This window comes from Taudactylus pleione, unplaced genomic scaffold (genome assembly GCF_031769625.1).
Source record: "Taudactylus pleione unplaced genomic scaffold, aTauple2 ptg000157l, whole genome shotgun sequence".
Classification (NCBI taxonomy): Eukaryota; Metazoa; Chordata; class Amphibia; order Anura; family Myobatrachidae; genus Taudactylus; species Taudactylus pleione.
Window position 1 is genome coordinate 2,766,422 of NW_028284559.1, and position 20,066 is coordinate 2,786,487.

At 41.9% G+C, this 20,066-nt stretch overlaps 1 protein-coding gene across 2 annotated transcripts in view; it reads right to left on the reverse strand.

The window, feature by feature from the left end:
• LRMDA (leucine rich melanocyte differentiation associated) overlaps positions 1–20,066 on the reverse strand; it is a 1,034,991-nt gene that overhangs the window by 1,011,181 nt on the left and 3,744 nt on the right. For both annotated transcript variants that reach the window (XM_088475000.1, XM_088475001.1), the window contains exon 2: positions 19,059–19,159. In XM_088475000.1, the coding sequence (XP_088331126.1) occupies positions 19,059–19,159 (101 nt within the window). The remainder of the gene's footprint in view (positions 1–19,058; positions 19,160–20,066) is intronic.

Genomic DNA, 20,066 nt, shown 5'->3' on the forward strand with positions numbered 1-20,066 from the left:
TCAGGAAATACTTACCTAGGACGATCTGGATTTCCATCCTTGTCGGGCTGTAGCTGTCGGGATTTGAAATCATACTCAATCCATATAAAATACCTATAATATGCTAGTAAAGTTATTGTAAGATAGCTAAAGTACCAGGACATTCCCAAGGATTTCTTTATATCAATTTGGACAAATTTAACAAGATTGATGAACTTCTATAAAAGCTTCAAAACAATGTAAACAGGTCAATATCATGAAGACCCACGAATACTCGGCGTAAGTAACAGTGTGATGACAGATATTATATGCAAGCCAATTAGTAACATTAATAAAAATAGATAAGTCAAAGCTATTTCTATCCTGTGTCTCACATTAACTAAATAAGGAGAAAATCAAAATTTAAATGAGAAAAAAAAAACTTAAATGTCAAACCTGGACTGACTTCCAATATGGTTAACAAATTAATGTAAAACGGGAAAAAAAATATACAGAAAAATATAATAACGCCACTAATTCCATGCAACAGGAAACAAAGCAGTTATAAAGATAAATCAATTAGCTTGCTAATTTCTCCCCTCTCATTTATTTAGCTGTACACTGTATTTGTAGTAATTGACTACAATTATGTTAATTACCAACTCTAGTGTAATTACTATATTTATTGTAATTGATCACGCAATGTACCCACAGCAAAGCTGGCATTTTGTCGGGCATCAAAGGAACAGGCTGTTGGAAGGCTGTTCTCCAAACTAAATAAAGGGAGGGGGGATATGCTATTAGCAATTGAAAAGGGTAAGTTGGATTTTACGCCCTGTTAGCTTGAAAGCACCAGTTCATTAAGGATATTAATTTCCTGATAACTACACATTGAAGCATGACATACCAGCGCTGTATCTATAGGACTTAGGGATTATAAATGCCTGACAGCTTCAACAGCTAAAGTGAAATCAATTAAAACCACAGCATTTACAATCCGAGAAGACATAACTGCACCATAACTACTCAAGACTACAATTTTCACACGACAGAAAAAAGGCCATTCAGACACCTTCAAAATCTGACAGGTCAAGAAAGAAGTTTGAAACAAAACCAACTTATAACGATCATCCCTCCTTTTTGCTTGTCAGATCAACGTTGCCACAGCCTGTGCAGTTACTGCTCAAGCTGCCACAAGGTGATTTTTCATGTCTTGTCAAAAAAACATCTTTTATTCTATTTGCTCTGCATTAACATGTCAGGTTTATTGATCAAGCTCCCTTCTGCTTCCACAGCAGGGCACTGTGCTCTTATGCCTAAGGGGGCTTTGATGTCCTTGTGGCATTCCAGGCCAAATAATGCACATACTAAATGTATTTAATGCAGAAAATGTGTTTCTGTGTGACAGCTACATTAATAACAGCCATCCATGCTGATAGAAATGCTTATTTATCAAGAGATAACTATACCACACTTTTCTTATTTTGCCCATTCCCTATCTTGCTCTACTTACCCACAATTACAATATCACTTTCCATACTTATTCTTCCAAGCAACAGCACACCAGCACTAACAAAACAATGCCAACAGACAAGCTGGGTACACACTGGAGCGATATTGGCCCAATATGTTGTTTCCAGTTGAATCGGAACGACTTATCAGCAGGATTGTTCAGTGTGTACAGCCAATTTGCTCGCTCCCACAGTAGTTAGTGATATCTTTCGGTCGACCATGCTGCATGGCTAATCAGACGATATCGCATGCAGTGCCGTGCAAGGTAATGAAGGACGGAACGAGGGATCGCTCCAGTGTTTACCAAGCTTAACAATGCACTCACTGCAATCAGTGGCGTCCCTCCCCACGGTGACACCCGGTGCGGAGAGGGACGCCATGCGCGCGGCACCTGCCGAAATGGGGGCGTGGTCTTTGGGAGGGGTGTGTCGGGGGCGTGGCCTCACATGTCGGGCCTTCGGGAGGGGCGTGGCCTCGCGGCACGAACGTGGCCGTGGTTAACATTAGGTTAGATACATTAGGTATCAATGGGGTGGTGCCGGCGGGGGGTGCAGGAGGTGCGGGCATGGGCAGTGCCGGCTCCCTCACTGACAGGAGCCGAGTGCTGCACTTAATGCTATAGTGCAGCACCCGGCTCCTGTCACTGAGGGGGATCCTGCACCTTGGTGTCACCCCTCGGCGGGTAACACCCTGGTGCGGGCCGCACCCCCCGCACCCGCCTTGTGACGCCACTGACTGCAATGTCTTCTAGCTAGATGAGTCAATTGTAGCACATATATAGATATACAGTGGAACAGCAAGTTTCTCAGAGGTGTCAAGTTCCAGTGAAACAATCTTCAAGTTCCACTTTTGATTTATTATTCTGCATGTAGAGCTGTGCACAAATAGTCTAAGTAAATGTTGGCCATATACACCCCACAACCACAAATATTCAACCAGCCCCAAAGTTGGCCTGCCAGGAATAACCTTTACCACCAAATCTTGGCTTTGATAATTTAGCAGCGGTCATTAATAATTTGTAGGCATTATTCCTTTGGTATAATGGGCCTCCTGTCCATTATAGTGGGGCCACAAAATTGACACTTGAGACATCACAATGTTATTAAAATTACTACACTGCCCAAAGCTGCAAAGCACTTGGGCTGGTAGCTTTCACAAGAGTGTTGGGGAATGCGGTTTTTCCTGCCATCCTGCATTAACCAGTCTGGGATAGATTTTCACTATAGCAGGTAAAACCCACATTAGAGGTCAAACAATTAGAACAGAAGCCAGCCCAGGCTGAGAAGTACACAGCCCTTTTTTTTTTTTAATTGTTTGATTACATAGTGCATTGTATATGAGAAGGGCTTAAACTAGTGGAACAATAATGATGTGAAATTCTGTATCGAAACATTTATGGGGAGATTTATCAACACCAGTTCTTGTGGGAGTGTATTTCAGACTGCACCTTGGACCTGGGTCTTTCAGGTCGGCTCTGTACACTCTGCACCTGGTCTGCCCTGTAAAAGTGTATCATTAGAAATGGACGTTTTTGGGCTCACAAATATGAGGCCATAAAGAGTGGGTGGTGACTGTTCACTGCATTGCATCGATCATAGCCAGTACCTTTCATTTGTTTTGTTTTTTTATCTTATACTTTCTCCTTATAGCCAGCAGCTACTTCACCTCTGCATCATTCCATGTAGCTTTGCTGTGAGCTCTGAGGGGTGCTTAGAGATGACATCATCCCTTCTAGCACCAAGCAGCGGCTTTTCACGTGACCCGGGTTGGATCACCTGGGTTTCGCCGTCCACATCGCACAGTTACCCAGGACCGTGCCGGGTACGACCCTGGTAGTTACCAGTGTTGGATTCCCAGGTAATTCGACCAGGTTAATTTTTCTCAGACCCTTTCACACCAAACCTCGACCCAGGGTTTCCCTGGCAATAACCCAGGTTAAAGGTTTGGTGCTAAAGGGGTATAAGTTTCCTGACTATTATGGTACAGGTTACGTCATGTTCTCTGTGAGAGTCTTAAACTGAACAGCGTGACACAGAAATTCGTGGTTTGCCACATATTTACATACAGTGATCATATAACCTCATAATATTCACTCTAGTGTAAGTAAATTTAGCCAGGGCTGTCTGTCCACATAATGAAGATCTACAAATAACCCTTATTCATTTAGTTGCCAATCTGTGCAGTTTACAGTATACTATGTAAATTGGTGCCTAAAACTGAACAGTATATTCAAGAAAAAGGGACTCTCTCCAGTGCATTGAAAGCTTTCCAGGGTGCCTCACCCAGGAGAAATAAGCAGTACCAACTGAGGCATTTATTTAACATTAGGTTTCATAATGAAGCCAAATGTTTTTTTTTAATAAAAATTAGAAATCCAGTAATTAAAAAATAAATTCAGAAGTAAATAAGATGGATGTGTGAATTATTTATAAAGCGGTGCAATTTCATAACTTAGTTGCGTGGCAAACTGCATATGCTACCTGAGAAAGAGAAGAACTCTGTGACCACTTTTTTTTTTACAAAAACACTGCCTCTGTACTCGTGACAGTTTTAACAACCGCCATATGGACTATGTATGTCCACAATCTACACAGAGATTGTTAAAACTAGTAAAAGAAAAAAAAAAAAAAGTGAAATATAAAGTCTACAAAAACCTTAGCTACGAGAAGTGTGCACACCCTTCCACAATGAGGCTGTAATAGTATTCAAAGTATAACTGCCCTGCCAGCAGTGAAAGGGATTGCGATTAACCTCAAATAAAACTGAGCTGTTCTTGTAGGGTTTCCTTGGAGTATTATTGGTTGCATTGTACTGGGACAGTCACGGCCTGCAAGGAGTTATTAAAACATATATATAAAATCTCATTGTTTAAAGGTACAAATCAGGGGAAGAGTGTGAAAGACTTACAAATGCATTAAATTAACCAAAGAACACTATAAAGGCTATCATCAATAAGTTGAGAAATGTGGCACAACGGTGACATTACCAAAATAAGGACATACAGCCAAATTTCATGTGAGGACAACAACAACAACAAAAAAACTTACCAGTAAGGCTACCAAGAGGCATATGTTAAGATTTAAGGAACTGCAGGAATTTTTGTCAGGAACTAGTCACTCTCACCATGTGACAACAACTTCCTGCAACCTGCTATGGGTTACATAGCAAGATGGGAGCCAATTCACAGGAGAGAAAAAAAATACAAGCTCATATGGACATTGCAAAATAATAAATCTAGTCACCACAATCCATGTGGGAAGATGTATTATGGTCTGATGAGACAAACATTGAACTTTTTGGCCTCAATGCTAAAAGATTTTGTATATTTTGCAAAGGGACAACACAGCTTATCATCAAAAGAACACCATACCTACCTGTGAAGCATGTGGTGACAGTTTTATGCTGGACAGGAGATTAAGTACAGATAGAGAGCATAATGAATAGATCCAAATATAAAAATATTTTGGAACAACATCTGCTGACTGAACACAAAACTGTAGGTGAAGAGGAATTCCACCTTTTCACATATCCAAATTAACCAAGGAATGGCTACAGAAAAAGAAGATCAAATTCTTGGAATGGGAGACCTCAATCCCAAAACCCTGAAGACCAATTCTGAATTTTGGAAATACAATATAAAATGTATTTTGAAAACAGCATAAAATGGCTTTTTCTAAACCCAGGTTAGGATCAACAGTATACACAGACATGACAAGTGTCTGGAAAAGTAGAGCACTGGTGTTAGTGTACTCCACACCCATTTTCCAACTGAGGTGCAACACTGTTCTGGGTCACAAGCATAGAAAGTAGAAGTGTTTGTCGCACTTGCCATCGCACCTGCTGTTACTGCTTGTCTGCTTCTGGCTTAAAGCAATGAAGACTCTCGACACCTTGAAAATGTTCTGTGGAGGTTCCAGGGTAATTCAACGCTATAGAACCCCTTCTGACAATACATATGTCACAAGAGGAGTAGGGTAAGGGGCATGGAACTGGAAATAGCAGAGATGGAAAAGGGTTATGTCCATATAGCATATAACAACAGGGCTTACCTCAGTCTACAGCTGACAATGGGGAATTTGGGCACAGTTATATAAGCAAAATATGCCTGCCAATGAGGGTATGCTATCTGTACAGAGTAATTCAATCAATCCTTTCTTACCACCAGTTATTTTCTAATCATTAAATGTATCAGATAGGGAATTAGTACAGGGGATTATTTAATGTGATAAAAACCCCTCTAAACGGAATATGGCTTTGTGCTACTACACAAATACAGTATATATAAGCTGAGGTAAATAGACAGGAATTACTTTTTTACACAGTTTCTGGAAAAAAATTACACTTTACAATGTTGACAACACCACATATTAATTTACACACATGAATTCAAAATAATAGACCCTTCCATAAAGCACAAATGGAATTGATTATTCTATGCATAAATGCTTACACCCACTATTATTATATAAATACTAGTAAACAGACAGTCAGCACACATTTTGCATGGCAGATTTTACAATAGAAAAGGCAATATTCATTAACAAAGGATGTTCCCTCATATTTATTGGCATTTAAATACACTCGGGACTGAGATGTAGAACAAACCTGATTTAACGCTTTAATCTTTGCCGTCACAATTTAAAAAATGCATTACATCTGATGAGCAAAGGAAGGAAGTCCAAAACACACAGCACACTGTCCTAAGCTAGGATACCAGATTGCTCTACGGTGCATCTGGGTTAACCTGCAGATCTCCTTTAAAATTAATGTGCATGAGCTACATGTGACAAGTCAGCAGACTATTTCCTCTGCCTCTCCCATAAGTGCCATCAAAACTTGTGCAGCATAATTCACAAAGTGAGACAGGAACACATCTTGAATGTTAAGATCATACTTGCCTACTCTCCTCGTACATTTGGAAGACTGCCATATATTGGGGAGTTCAGAAAGTAGGCCACCCATGCCAGATCCCACTTTTCTTTCTTGTAAAGATAACACGTTTGCATCATCAAAACTCACATTATTGCCCAAGGGTGGGCATTATAGTGAGAAAGTTACATCACAAGGTAACAAAATATCAACGCAGCATTCAATCATGTCACCAGGCTTATACGTGGTACGAACAAGCAGCACATGTCAGACAGATAGCCAAGGGTTATTTTCTGTTAGCTACACCACTGCACATAAATCCCTGCGCTGCAATGGGGAAAGGCTAAAGATAGATAGATGCATAGATAGATAGATAGATAGATAGATAGATAGATAGATAGATAGATAGATAGGAGTCACACCAGCACTCAATACAAAATCCACAGTGCCCAGATGCAGATAGATATACACACAATGAGCAGCCATAATCATTGACAGGTGAAGTGAAGAATATTAATTATCTCGTTACCATGGCACCTTTCATGGGGTGGGATATATTAGGCAGCAAGTGAACACTTCTTGATATGTTGGAAGGCGGAAAAATGGGCAAGCGCAAGGATCTGAGCGGCTATTACAAGGGCCAAATTGTGATGGCTAGTTGAGTAGGTCAGAGGATCTCCAAAAAAGTTAGGTCTTGTGGGCTGTTCCTCGTATTCAATGGAAAGTTTCTACCAAAAGTGGTCCACGGAAGGACAACTGGTGAACCGGCACAGGGTCATGAGCACCCAAGGTTCAGTGATGCATGTGGGGAGCGAAGGCTAGCCCAACTGTTCCTATCGCACAGAAGAGCTACTGTAGCACATATTGCTGTAAAAGTTAAAGCTGGCTATGATAGAAAGGTGTCAGAAAACACAGTGCATCGCAGCTTGCAGTATATGGGGCACATGCCTGTTATTCCATTTTACTGTTCATCTCCTTCCCTTTCTTCTGCTCCCTAGTTTAATATATTTGTTTGATTCATACTTTCTTATATTGCTCCTCCCCCACCCCCTCCCTCCTCATTTCCACACTCATCCCTCCTTTTATTGAGGGATCCATTTACTCTCCATCCTTGTCCCATCAGGTTCCCAATTTTCCGGAATATACTTTCCAGTTTCCTAATACCTTAATATGTACACATCTCCAGTTAACCTCTATTAATGCGAAGGGACTAAACATCCCCGAAAAGCACTCCAAACTCCTCAGGCCACTCCTGGCAGACATTACCTTTATTCAAGAGACTCAATTTCGAAATGCTCCTTGCTCCCCTCCTTACATAATCATAATTATCCTCATGCCGTCTTGAACAAAAACGGCCAATGTAAAACAGACTTCCTCAAAGGTAGTGTCCCCTTCGGCGAGGAACTGCGACAAATATACGTACTTCGTACAGTGGATACAATAATTACAATTACCCTTCATTAAGGGAGGAAAAAAATAATAATTTTAAAATATAATTATATATATATATATGTATATAGACTTGATGAAGTCTTGAAAGGACGAAACACGTTGGAGCCTGCCGTTTTATGCCTGCCACATAAACTATTAAGTCTCTACCTCAGATAAGCTGCTCTACCTATTTTTCCTTGATCTATTTGTTTTTTTTCAATTTGTATATGTATGAATTATCTTGCTTTTACTAGGCAAGCAATGTTTTTATTTTAAACTGCTATATTAAATTTTGTTTACATTTTAATTTTCATTGGTTGCACGCAAATCTTTGCTGATTTTTACACGCTTTACACTCTGATAAAATGAGTGGAGTATTTTACACTATGTGTACATTCTAACTGTTTTTGCACTTTACCCGTGTATCTATACACAGGAATTAGGACATTGCACAATTTCGCACTAACTTTGCACACATAGCACTTGCACTTTGTTTTAACACACACACATTTTTTATATATATATATATATATATATATATATATATATACACACACACACACACACACGCACACACGTGTGTATAGCAATTGACTTTTACATTAAATTGTTTATAATCAACTAGCCAGTCGCTCCAAAGTCAACATCTATGTACAACTATTTATGCTGTTAGTAATTTACCATTACTAATTACTTATTGACAGAGAGCTGATGCCCATATTTGAGGCTGGTTTGCAGTTGAGTCAGTTTTTTTCCCATACGGAATTTAGGGGTATAACAATCATCGGCACTTATTCCACTCATTCCCTATATATATATATATATATATATATATAAATTATGACAGACACGTACCCTAGTAGTGAGAACTAGGACCCTTAGGTTACCGGATAGTCCTAAGGGGTCAGAAAACACAATAGGGTCCCAATGCTTACAAAGTCCTCGGATCACTGGTCTGGTCACCTCCAAGTATGCACACCTGCAGCTGCTAATGCGTTTCGACCATTGGGTCTTCCTCAGAGCATGCTGGGTGTCTGTCCTAAGGCTCCTCATAATCCCTAAGTAGGAGGTACTGCCTGTTAAACCCAGGAAGTGTACCTATTAATGGTTAGCTGCGTGTCTATTACATAATGGAGCATTCTAAACGTACAATTGATAGCTCCACTAATGGCCTTTGTCAAATGATCGGTGGTGATTATCAATAAATATGTTAAAAGTGATTAGAAAATACATAATTAGTGTCCGTGCCGAAACAGGAAGTGGTATCACTTTATGTTTTCCTGTAAGCGGTTCCCGGCAGTGATCGCAAATACGCGCTATAGCGCATATTTACCCGGTTTTAAGTACTGGGGATTCACTTTTTTTTTTTTTTTTTTTAAAGAGCCGGGTTCCCGAGGACGCGCTGTGCCGCTGCCAATCCCTGGTTTGGGAACCACTGGTCTACAACCTAAAATCAAAATCCTTAACTCACTTCTTTAATGCAATCATAACTGACAACTTTCCTGCTCACTTTAATCAAGCAATCATTAAGGTGTTTCCCAAGCCAGTCAGAGATCTCACAACCCCAGCATCTTATCGTTCCATCTCGCTCTTAAATACTGATATAAACTATTTACTAAGATCTTGGCAAAACATTTCAAATTCATTCTCCCTTCCATTATCCACACAGATCAGTACGGCTTTATCTGGGGACGTAATTCTATTTCCAATATCTGAAAGGTCTTGACACCTTTGCAGGCTATGGGGAAGCCTCAAGGAAGTGTTCCTCATGCTTTACTTTCCAAGAATGTCAAAAAGGCTTTAGACCTCACAAGTGTGGGAACACCAGTGATCGGAAATACGCACTATAGCGTATTTTACCCGGTTTTAAAAGACTGGGGACTCACTTTTAAAGAAGAGCCAGATCCCCGAAGACGCGCTGTGCCGCTGCCAATCCCTGTCAGGCTGTCAGGAATTGGCCGCAGCACAGCGCATGTCCGGTGACACGGACAAGTCGTCCTGCAAGCTTCGCTAAAAGCACTGCTGTCAAATAGGCGCCGGTCGTGAGCCAACTGGAGCTCACGGACCAGTAGCCAATCAGCAGCTGCTGCCGGTCCACGAACTCCGATTGGCTCGTGCATGGTGCCAGATTTGTATGACAGCGGAGCGCCATAGGCTGGGGCGGCTGCCTGCTGATGCGGGCGCGGGGAGCCAGGCAGCCGGTGAGGTCTGCTCAGGGCTGGAAACAGAAGTCTTGGGGCCCAGCACAACAATGTCTTTGAGGGGCCACCCTCGAGAGAAAAGTGTGTGTGTGTGCGCTCGTGTGCTCCGTACGACTGCAGTCATGAAGGTGGGAGGACCCAGCAGCAGTGTTCTCAGCCGATGCAAGGGCCAGCCGCCGCCTCTCAATCCCGACAGTGTGCAGAGCAGGCAGCTCCAAGCATAGTAAGGTAGGGAAAGACTCGCATCACCCGGCAGCAACGTTACCATCCACACATGGAGGTGCCCCAATAAACCTTGGGGCCCAGGACAGTAGTACCTTTAGTACCCCACTGTCACCGGGCCTGGGTCTGCTAGAGGGACAAAGTTAGGTAAGAGGCTGCTGGGGAGGGGGGGATGCTTAATATATAAGGGGCATGGCTGTGTGGCATAATTTGTAAGGGGTATTACTGCATGGTATAATGTGTAAAAGCATTGCACGGCATAATGTGTAAAGGGCATTAATGTGCGGCATAATGTGTAAAGGCCAGGCACTGGTCTGAGGCATAATGTGTAAAGGGCATTAATGTGTGGCATAATGTGTAAAGGCCTGGCATGGCTGTGTGCCATAATAGTAAGGGGTATTCCTGCATGGCATAATGTGTAAAGACCGGGCATTACTGTGTGGCATAATGTGTAAAGACCAGGCATTAATGTGTGACAAAATGTGTAAAGGCCGGGCATGGCTGTGTGGCAACATTTGTAAAGGGCATTAATGTGCAGCATAATGTGTAAAGGCCAGGTATTAATGTGCAAAGACCGAGCATTACTGTGTGGCATAATGTGTGAAGAGCATTATTGAGCAGCATAAATGTGTAAAAGGCATTACTGCGTGGCATAAATGTGTTATAAGGGGCACTACTGTGTGATGTAACGTGAATAAGGCCTACTATACAGCGAAAAGCTAAAACAGCCATTCCCACTCGTGGGCCACAGTGACCAGCATGGCATGTATTCACACTGCAGGGAGAGCTTGAGGCTGGATCACTTGGCTAGCTCGGCCTGGAAGCAGCCTTGAGGGCTAGTAAGTCTTTGACTAGTCAGGGCCCGATAGTAGTGAGGTAATATGCGGCCTTTGGGCCGTGCAGCAGCCTTGAGGGGTGGCAAGCCTTGGCTTGTTGTGGCCAGTGGGCCGTAGAACAATGATGCGGCCTTCGGCCCGTGTAGCAGCCTTGGCAGGCTGTGGCCTATGGGCCGTAGAACAAGATGCGGCCTTTGGGCCGTGTAGTAGCCTTGGCAGTTGTGGCCAGTGGGCCGTAGAACAAGATGCGGCCTTTGGACCGTGCAGCAGCCTTGGCAGGCTGTGGCCTGTTGGCTGTAGAACAAAATGTGGCCTTTGGGCCGTGTAGCATCCTTGGCAGGCTGTGGCCTGTGGGCCGTAGAACAAGATGTGGCCTTTGGGCCGTGTAGCATCCTTGGCAGGCTGTGGCCTGTGGGCCGTAGAACAAGATGTGGCCTTTGGGCCATGTAGCAGCCTTGGCAGGCTGTGGTGGTCTGAAGAAGGACCTGTGCCACCAGGTTGACTCAGGTGGTGGTACGCAGGATGGCGTACTTAGGACACTGGAATGTGTCCTGTGCCGCCGGGTTGACACAAGCAGCTGGACACTGAACTGCGCACTCTGGACACTGAGTGCAGTCTGTGCCGCCTGGATGACACAAACGGCAGGTAGTAGATGTGCGGACCGTGCCGCCTAGATGACACAAACGGCAGGTAACAACAGTAGACAGGAGAACTGGGTACTCGGGTGGATAACAGGAGACAACACCAAAACCGGAAACATGTGAAACACTATCACCGGCATCGGAGCAGCATTCGCATCAAGAGGAAATAGCCGCAGGAACCAATCCAGAACAGTGCAGGGATGACGGACAGTTGATAGGATGAGTTCAGCGACTGGTCCTCCGGCGTTCGCACGAGCGGCTTGTGACATCAAGACAAGGAGCCAAAAGGACCTGCAGCATCAGCGAAGCTGCCCCCATCTAGCTCCCACAGAATAAAAAAGGACAGAAGAGTGCACAGCTAGACGCAGAAAATTCCTTAAGCATTTTTGTTCGAAGGTAAGAGAACAAAATCTTTTTAGTATATTTTTTAATTGTATTTATTGGTTCTTGGTGTTTCATAAAATTATGCTTAAACTACAGTTTCTGCATAATTTATGTATCACCGCTATGTAAGAACAGTCTAATGCAGAAGATTCACAGAAATCTCCTGCAGAAGGCATACTACCACAGCAGACTGCAGTCCCCATTATTGTTAATGGGTACTGCGGTCTGACCTCTAGGTACAAAACCGATTCAATTGGGTGATGAGGGCATTCTAGGGGTATATGGGCATGTGGGGAGGTCTGAAGGTCATATGGGGAGCTCTAAAGCATAAATTATGATGGGACCCAGAAATGGTAAGGTAGGACCCCATTTTTTAAAAGTGGGACCACATATTTTGTCGCTCAGCGCGATCACTGAATACTTGAACACAGGAGATGAACTGAATACTTGAACACAGGAGATGAACTGAACACTTGAACACAGGAGAAGCTCTAAAAAATGTAGGAGAAGGAATGCAGATTGACAGCTGAATTAGCAATTAGCTTGAAGCCTAGCACATGTAACACAGTCAGCTTGGGAGCTGAGCAGCACACTAATAGATAACACAGGAACAGTAACATGAGACACTGGAGTTCTGTGAGAAAGCAGAAGTAGCACACTAAGAATCAGCATGGGGGCTAATACAAGTGACACTAGAGAGGTTAGCGTGAGGGCTGAAACAACACACTGGGGATAGAACGTGGAAAACACTGGAGAGCAAACAATCACTGGAACTGCGAAGTTGAATAGCAGTTTCCTGTACCTGGAGCCAGACTTAAATACGCCTGGGTAGCTGGTCACTGGATCACAGGATCAGCTGAATGACCACAGGACTACCATTGGTATAGCAGCTAACCCTGTCTAAAGACCTGGTCAAGGCACCCAAACTCCTGTTTGGCCATCTAAAGGTCCTGCTATGGGCGCCCCAAACAGCAGACTTATCGCACATTTAGGCTGCCCCCTCAGGAGGTGGCAAACAGAAATGTATCTAAATGCGGCTATGTGCGCCTGAATGGAGCAAAACATTCATTGCTTCCTCCGGCACCTATTCGTTTAGGCACCCTATAGAACAATTGAATCGCCCCATTTGTATCCTTTATTTCATTACCTATTCATGTCTCGTTATCTATGATGTTAAAATTATATAGTGATGTTAAATAATGTTATTGCAACACTCTTGTATTGCACTCTTACCTCTCCAATAAAAACAGTTAACACAAAAAAAAAGAAAAGAAAAAATGTTTACATTTTTGAGCGGTTTTGGGGCAAAAAAAAAAAAGTGTCAGTTAAGTGGTTAAGGATAATGTATGTATGAAAATTAATTGTACAAAAGTATATTTTAAATGTGTTAATTTTAAAAAGGTCTAATTTTACATTAATATATTACTGTACATCCAATGTACAGTATAGAGTATGACATACAGCGGATACAGTAGTCATAATATCGAGCAACTGATATAAATGAGACATGGAATCACAGGTCTGAGAGTGACAAACCTCCTGGTGTAAGCAGATATCAAAGTAAAGAAGGAGTTTGCGGCTGGTCGCAATTGACACGTGCACCTTAACTGCATCGCGCCCGGCATTTAGCACTGGAGAAGCCGCTTATTTCTGCTAATCCCATGCATTAGGTTACGAGAAAGCGCCTGTAGCGACCAGCACGGGTAAACAATTGAATTAGCTCCCGGAAACTTTAGATGGGAGTTCATTCTGTCAAACAATTTAATAACCCCTTAAAGATCAATAGACGAGCATTTATCTATCATGCGCAACATGTGCCAAGTAGTGTGGTTCAGACATTAGTAAATTTGGCGTTTAAATTCAGTAGGAAACATAGATATGTAACTTTCTGACATACCAAAGAAACGTTCCAGCTTAGCTTCCCTGTCCAGGATCACCTCCACCCAATCCATCCTGAATAAATAAAATAGCTTAGCCTTAAATAAAGATAGAGATGGAGAAGGCGAGATCCATTCTTGTAGAGTAGCTTTGCAGGCTTCAGCATTGATAGAGGCAGACTCCTTCCTGCCCTCAGACCCGTACATTAACTAGTAATAAGCCACATATTGCCCATTCTGCCATGAAAGGAAGGTGGTTAATTAGGTGTTCCTTTGCATAACGCTTCACCTGGAGCCAAAATCCCTTTATTAATGGACAGTGACAAAAGCAATGGAACAAGTCAGCATTGTTTTCACCACATCTATAAAAATGTATGGGAAGAGGATAGTTCCATAAGAAAGCGCCTATGTGGTGAAAGGCATTGCCCGATGAAAAATATTCAAAAACATTTCCATGTACATAGCTGATGGAAGTAATCTACAAGATGTAGTGAGTGTGGTAAGTAAATCTTGAACTTGTAATGTAGGTAACTGTATTAACCATTGTGTTATTCCAGTGTGAGAGCCAGAATGATTTAAGATATCTCGGAAAAAATTACAGTAATAAGAGATTGCTTATTAGACCAAAGGAGGATGTAGCAGGAGTTGATCCACATGATTCTGACAATCACTGCCTGATAACACCCTGTTAATAGAGCTTATGTAATGTAATTGACCTGCAAGAAAACCAGGGGATAACCTACAAGGGTATCATACTTTTAAACAGCTGCCGTATATGCGAGAATCCCGAGTAATTGCCTATTTTACATTTTGTATAGGTATAATTATTCTATGACTTAAGTACAACTTTTAGAATTGTCAATGACTACAACTTACAACACAGGGCCTGATTCAGAGCCGGACGCTCTGACCAGAGCGCTCGCTCTGAATCAGGGCCGGCCTACCTAAAATTGGTGCGTCCTCCTGGCTGCTCGCATAGCTGTGGGTGACCACCCACAGCTTATGCGAGAGTCCATGATGATGGTCGCGATGAAACCCTTGTGGTAGGGTCTCGTTGCCGCAAGCCCTGGAGTGATTTTGGCTCTATCAGAGCCAAAAGCACTCCCACTGACATCACTAGTGATGTCAATGGGGCCGGACCCAGACGGTAGGCGTTCCCATGGGAACGCCTCTGTCTGGGCAGCAACGCCCCCGACACGCCCACCAAAGGGGGCGTGCTGTCACTCACCATCAACAGCACGCCCCCTTTGGTGCAAGACCCCGAGCGACGGCTTCCCCGTTGCTCGCTGGGTCTCGCGCATGCGCACGCCGGAGCAGCCTCTGTCGTGCGCATGCGCATTTGGGTATCATCGACCCGCTTGCGAGCGTCCTGCGCTCGTGAGCAGGTCTGAATGAGACAGACAGCTCCCTCTAGAAAGACAGTACTCTTGTTACCACTGTGGAAAATTAACATGCATGTGTAGTGTAGAGATCAGAAATTAGGGTTATAGTAACATTTAACTAGTGATCAATATTTTCATAAGGTGTACAAATAAAATACTGGTGTTCTATACAGCATCATCTGTGGGCACCCATTATTGGACAAATGTCAGGAGGCTGATGTTTTGGAATTAATTTCTATTTGGACATATACAATACACTGTGTACACATACAGTGTACCTTCTCTGTGGACACATACAGTGTACCGTCTATGAAATGATCATACAGGCTCCTAAATTTAATAAACTGGCTCCTGAAGTTTGCATGGTTTTGTCAACCCACTACTTGTTGGTATACTGAGATTTACAGCAGCATTTGTTGGCAGTGTGGCACCCCTCTGGCCATTATCCCCTGACGTTAAAGATAATGCTTTAATAGCCACATGTAAAGCTAAAAAAAAGCTTTTCAATAGATATGAGGATTGAATCTACTGGTTGCAGTAACCCTATGCACACTTCTCATTGCGTCTGTCGTCAGAAGTGATGGCAACGAGCTAACAGCATCTAACATAGTCTCTTCTATTCACTCACATCCACTGCTAATTATATATGTACTAGCTGGAGTTCCCGGCGTTGCCCGGTATTTTAAGAATGTTTGTTTACACATCATCCTCCAACAAACCTCTCCTTAGTCAGGCCTCACGAAAAATGTGACAAACTTCCCCATCAACAGTTCTAAGGTCGTCGAAGGAAGTAGGACCTGTAATGGTGTAAAGCTAACTTCGGAGATAGAAGCATTCAAAATTTGTCAGATCTACAGTGTAAACATGGCCAAGGGCTTCTTTTGCTCTGATACCAGGATGACCATCTACAGCGACTCCCTGTTTTCTGCACATAAAAACTTTTCGAGAAGCATTCCATGTGTAATATTTTGCCAGCTTACAGTAAAGCAGGGTCCTTGCAAAGTCATCATTTTGACACAGTTCGAAGAAAGAAGTCAATGTTGCTGCGTAATTTGGTATAGTTAGAGAGCTGAGAATGCAGGGAAAGCCTGCTAAAGCTCTCTTTGATAATAAACATTAAGATCATGACAACACAAAGCGCAGGCTCCGAGGCCCTACCAATATGCCGTGAGGCCCCACAATGAGCGTACAGCAAAAATTTTGTTTTTTAATTAATTAAAAATTAACAGTAATTAATTTAAATTTTAAAATGGTTTAGTTGCCTCGGCCGTGTTTTAATAGGCTCATATGTAAAATTTCACGATCTTGGCTTGTAAACTGAGGATTTGTATAGAAAAACAGAAGGAAAATTTTTCGCTTTTATATAGTAGATATGTCGCTCTCTGCTCTGGTGCTTCTAGCACACTCGTCTGTATCTTAACAATTTGCTGTATCATCTGAGTGTGCTAGAAGCACCAGAGCAGAGAGCTAAACTCCAGTCAAGAAAGAAGAACTGCGCGGGTTGTAACAGGTGCTGGGTGCTAGAATGAACACTAACACTATCTGACATCAATCCTCACCAAAGATGACTTGGACAATGGCTATCTATTAAAACTACTTGAACAGGACTTACCTGAGCAGCCACTTCAGAATCCAGCACAGCAAACAGTGAGTAAACATGCCAACCTTGATGTTCAACTGTTAAACAGCCTATTCTGAATCTTCAACTGTTTTATTCACTTTATCCATTATTTCACCCTACATCATCTCCACATAGCACTATTTTGTCACAACAGGGGCCATTTTATAAGATAGATATAGCACCCGGGCATGCGGTCGCGCTCTGATATACACACGCTTTAGGTGGTTGAATGCCAAGGTGTGTATATATCAGAGTGGCCGCACACCCAAGAGTGGTAAAAAATTATATATATATACATATATATATATATATATATATATATATATATATATTTTTAGCTAAAGACAATAATGTGGGCAAGCTCGCACTGCAGTGGTTGGGGAAGTTCCCAGTGATTATTTAATCATACTATCAATTGTTATTTTCTATCTATTTACACAGTTTTACCTTTTGCATGATATGTAGATAATTTCATTGAATGTATAGATTTTTTTCCCCAAGTTTATTGTGAGTATTTACTTCCATTATTTCAACGTATAAATATTTGAACTGTTCAGTAAGAATCTAGCATATTAATACTTTCTCCACAAACTTATTTACTATTGTTCTGGTTACAAAAAAGGAATGTGACACAAATATATGCTTTCCATTCCTCTGTGAAATACAAATTCTTAGTAGTCTCCTTAATTAAATCAGTTCTTACTTAAATTATATTTTCTGCATGATATTAAGTATAGGGGCTTTGTATCAATAGCCAAATGCAGAATACTCCACAGAAATTTCCTCAGATGGCAGTATCCGCTTTACTCCTACGGATGCATTTTCAGAGGAGAGGAATTTTGAAATCCCTCTCCCACAGCCTCCAACCTCCGTGAAAGAATCAGGGAAACTGATACTGTGCGTATGCGTAGTGTCTGAAACTGTGGAGTCTTTCAAAAATGTCAAAAACTCCTCCAATGTGCCAGGATGGAGTTTGCAGGGACAGCACTTTATTGAAAGCCCTGCCAACAATTGTGAAATTAATGCATTTCAAGTTTAAATATTATGAAATTAAACTATTGTTCTATTATGCATCTGAATGTCAGTAATTAAGCTAAAGCAATGAGAAATGAGTAACAACACTTTCGGCTGTAAATTGCTACATTCATGTGCCCACCCATTCCCATAAAGGGTAATGGGTAAACGGATGTAAAGAGGAAAGCAACCAGCTCCCTCAATTCTGATTTAAACAAAAATCTCAAAATCTAATTTGATGTAAATTATGTATATACTTATGTATTGAATTGTTCATTTCAATTTGCAAGATGTAATAGAACAGATAAAACTGGCAGAATGGCAAATTACATAGTATACTGTATACAAACTAAAGCAGTGGTACTCAACCTCAACACCCAAGCTTTCCCAACAGGTCATGTTTTGAGGATCTCTGTCTATGGGGGCAATTCAAGTCAGTGCAATGTTAATAGAAATAATTTTCAAGATTCGACTCCTTCGGGGGTGAAAAGGGCTAAAATGTTTCATCCCCCTGTGCAATGTCCTGACTGACTGACTCAGCACAGTTCATATTCAACACAAACCTCTCATCCCAAGTGCTGCCAAACATCACTGGCAGTTGGTGTGGCTCCCCTATTTGAATAGTGAAAGAACGGAGTGTGTTACACAGATGAGAGAGGAAAATGTCAAATGTGTTACTACGGGTTGGAAGGGAATGTGTTACAACATGGGTGAGGGAGGGGAATGTGTTACTACAGAGGTGAGGCAGTGGAATGTGTTAGTACACAGGTGAGAGAGGTAATGTCTTACTATGGTAGTGATACATTACTATATAGGTGAAGGATTAATGTGTTACTGGAGTGGTGAGATGAAAATGGAAACAGTATATATCTATGGTCTACCTGGGTGAAACCAGGTACCATCGCATAGTTTCTAATAAAACTTTTATAACTTTTTGATTTAAGAGATGAATGCCAGAAATAATTTAGTGTTTGTGCCCAAGTTTACTGTAGTACACAAACACCTTTAAATAGTCTGTAAATAATAATATGAATTATGCTGCCTTAGTTTGACCATGCAACAACTATGCATTGAGCAATTCTTATAATAAAAAAAGCAATGATTACTTACTGCAACAAGTTAAAACTCAAATCCAGTCTGTCTGCCAGATGCCCATATTTTCGTGCAAGAAATGATGGAATTTCTGTACAGTCCTTTCCAATGTAAGATACCTATAAAATAAACAGATACATTTATTTTCTTGCCACTCTACAAATGAGATGACTTTCATTTCAATAGGAAAATATGACGTTTTTTTCCGATGTTTAAGATCAAGAAGTTTCACAGATCTATACAAATAAGCTCTATTGGGTATTTGCAATACAACTCCTATATAAAAGCAGAACATAAAAACGTGGTCCAGGTTTGTACTACAATTTTCTAACTTTGAAGTATTACTGTGTGATCATAAGAGTATAGTATAATATAAAATTTCACACCATCTAGAATAGCATATACCAAGTAATAATGAATGTTAGAGGCCTAAACTACTCCCCCAACATGGACAAGGTGGAATATATATTCTCTGTGCCCATGATGTTGGAATAATTTATTACGCTAAACTCCATAATGACACCAAGAAAAAGCCATTTCTATTATTTTTTTTGGTAAACTTTGAAGCGCTCAAACTAAACAAGCAAAAACGACTTAATCTGCTAACTACAAATTAGACAAACAGTAAATGCAAATTTGCTTGTTATGATTATATACAAGTTTAGCATATTATAGTTGCAATGATAGGCAACAATGGGATTCAGTATGATTTACCGCCTGCCGCATGGCCGGCGGTTCTGATCCCGACAGTCGCAGCACGACATAGGAGGAAATCGTAATCGTCCGTTAAGGCAAGTAACCTAATTCCCCCCCAACCCTAACCCTCCCTTAGGGGTGCCTAACCCTAATCCCCCCCCTAAGTGCCTAAACCTAGCCCCCCTTCTCCTGCAGCCTAAACCTAAGTTCCCCAGGGGGGGTGCCTAACCATAACCTCCCCCGGGGGTGCCTAACCCCCCTTCCCCTCGCCTAAACCTAACCTCCCAGGGGGGGGGGGTCTAAACCCTAAATCCCCCCCGGGAACCCCTA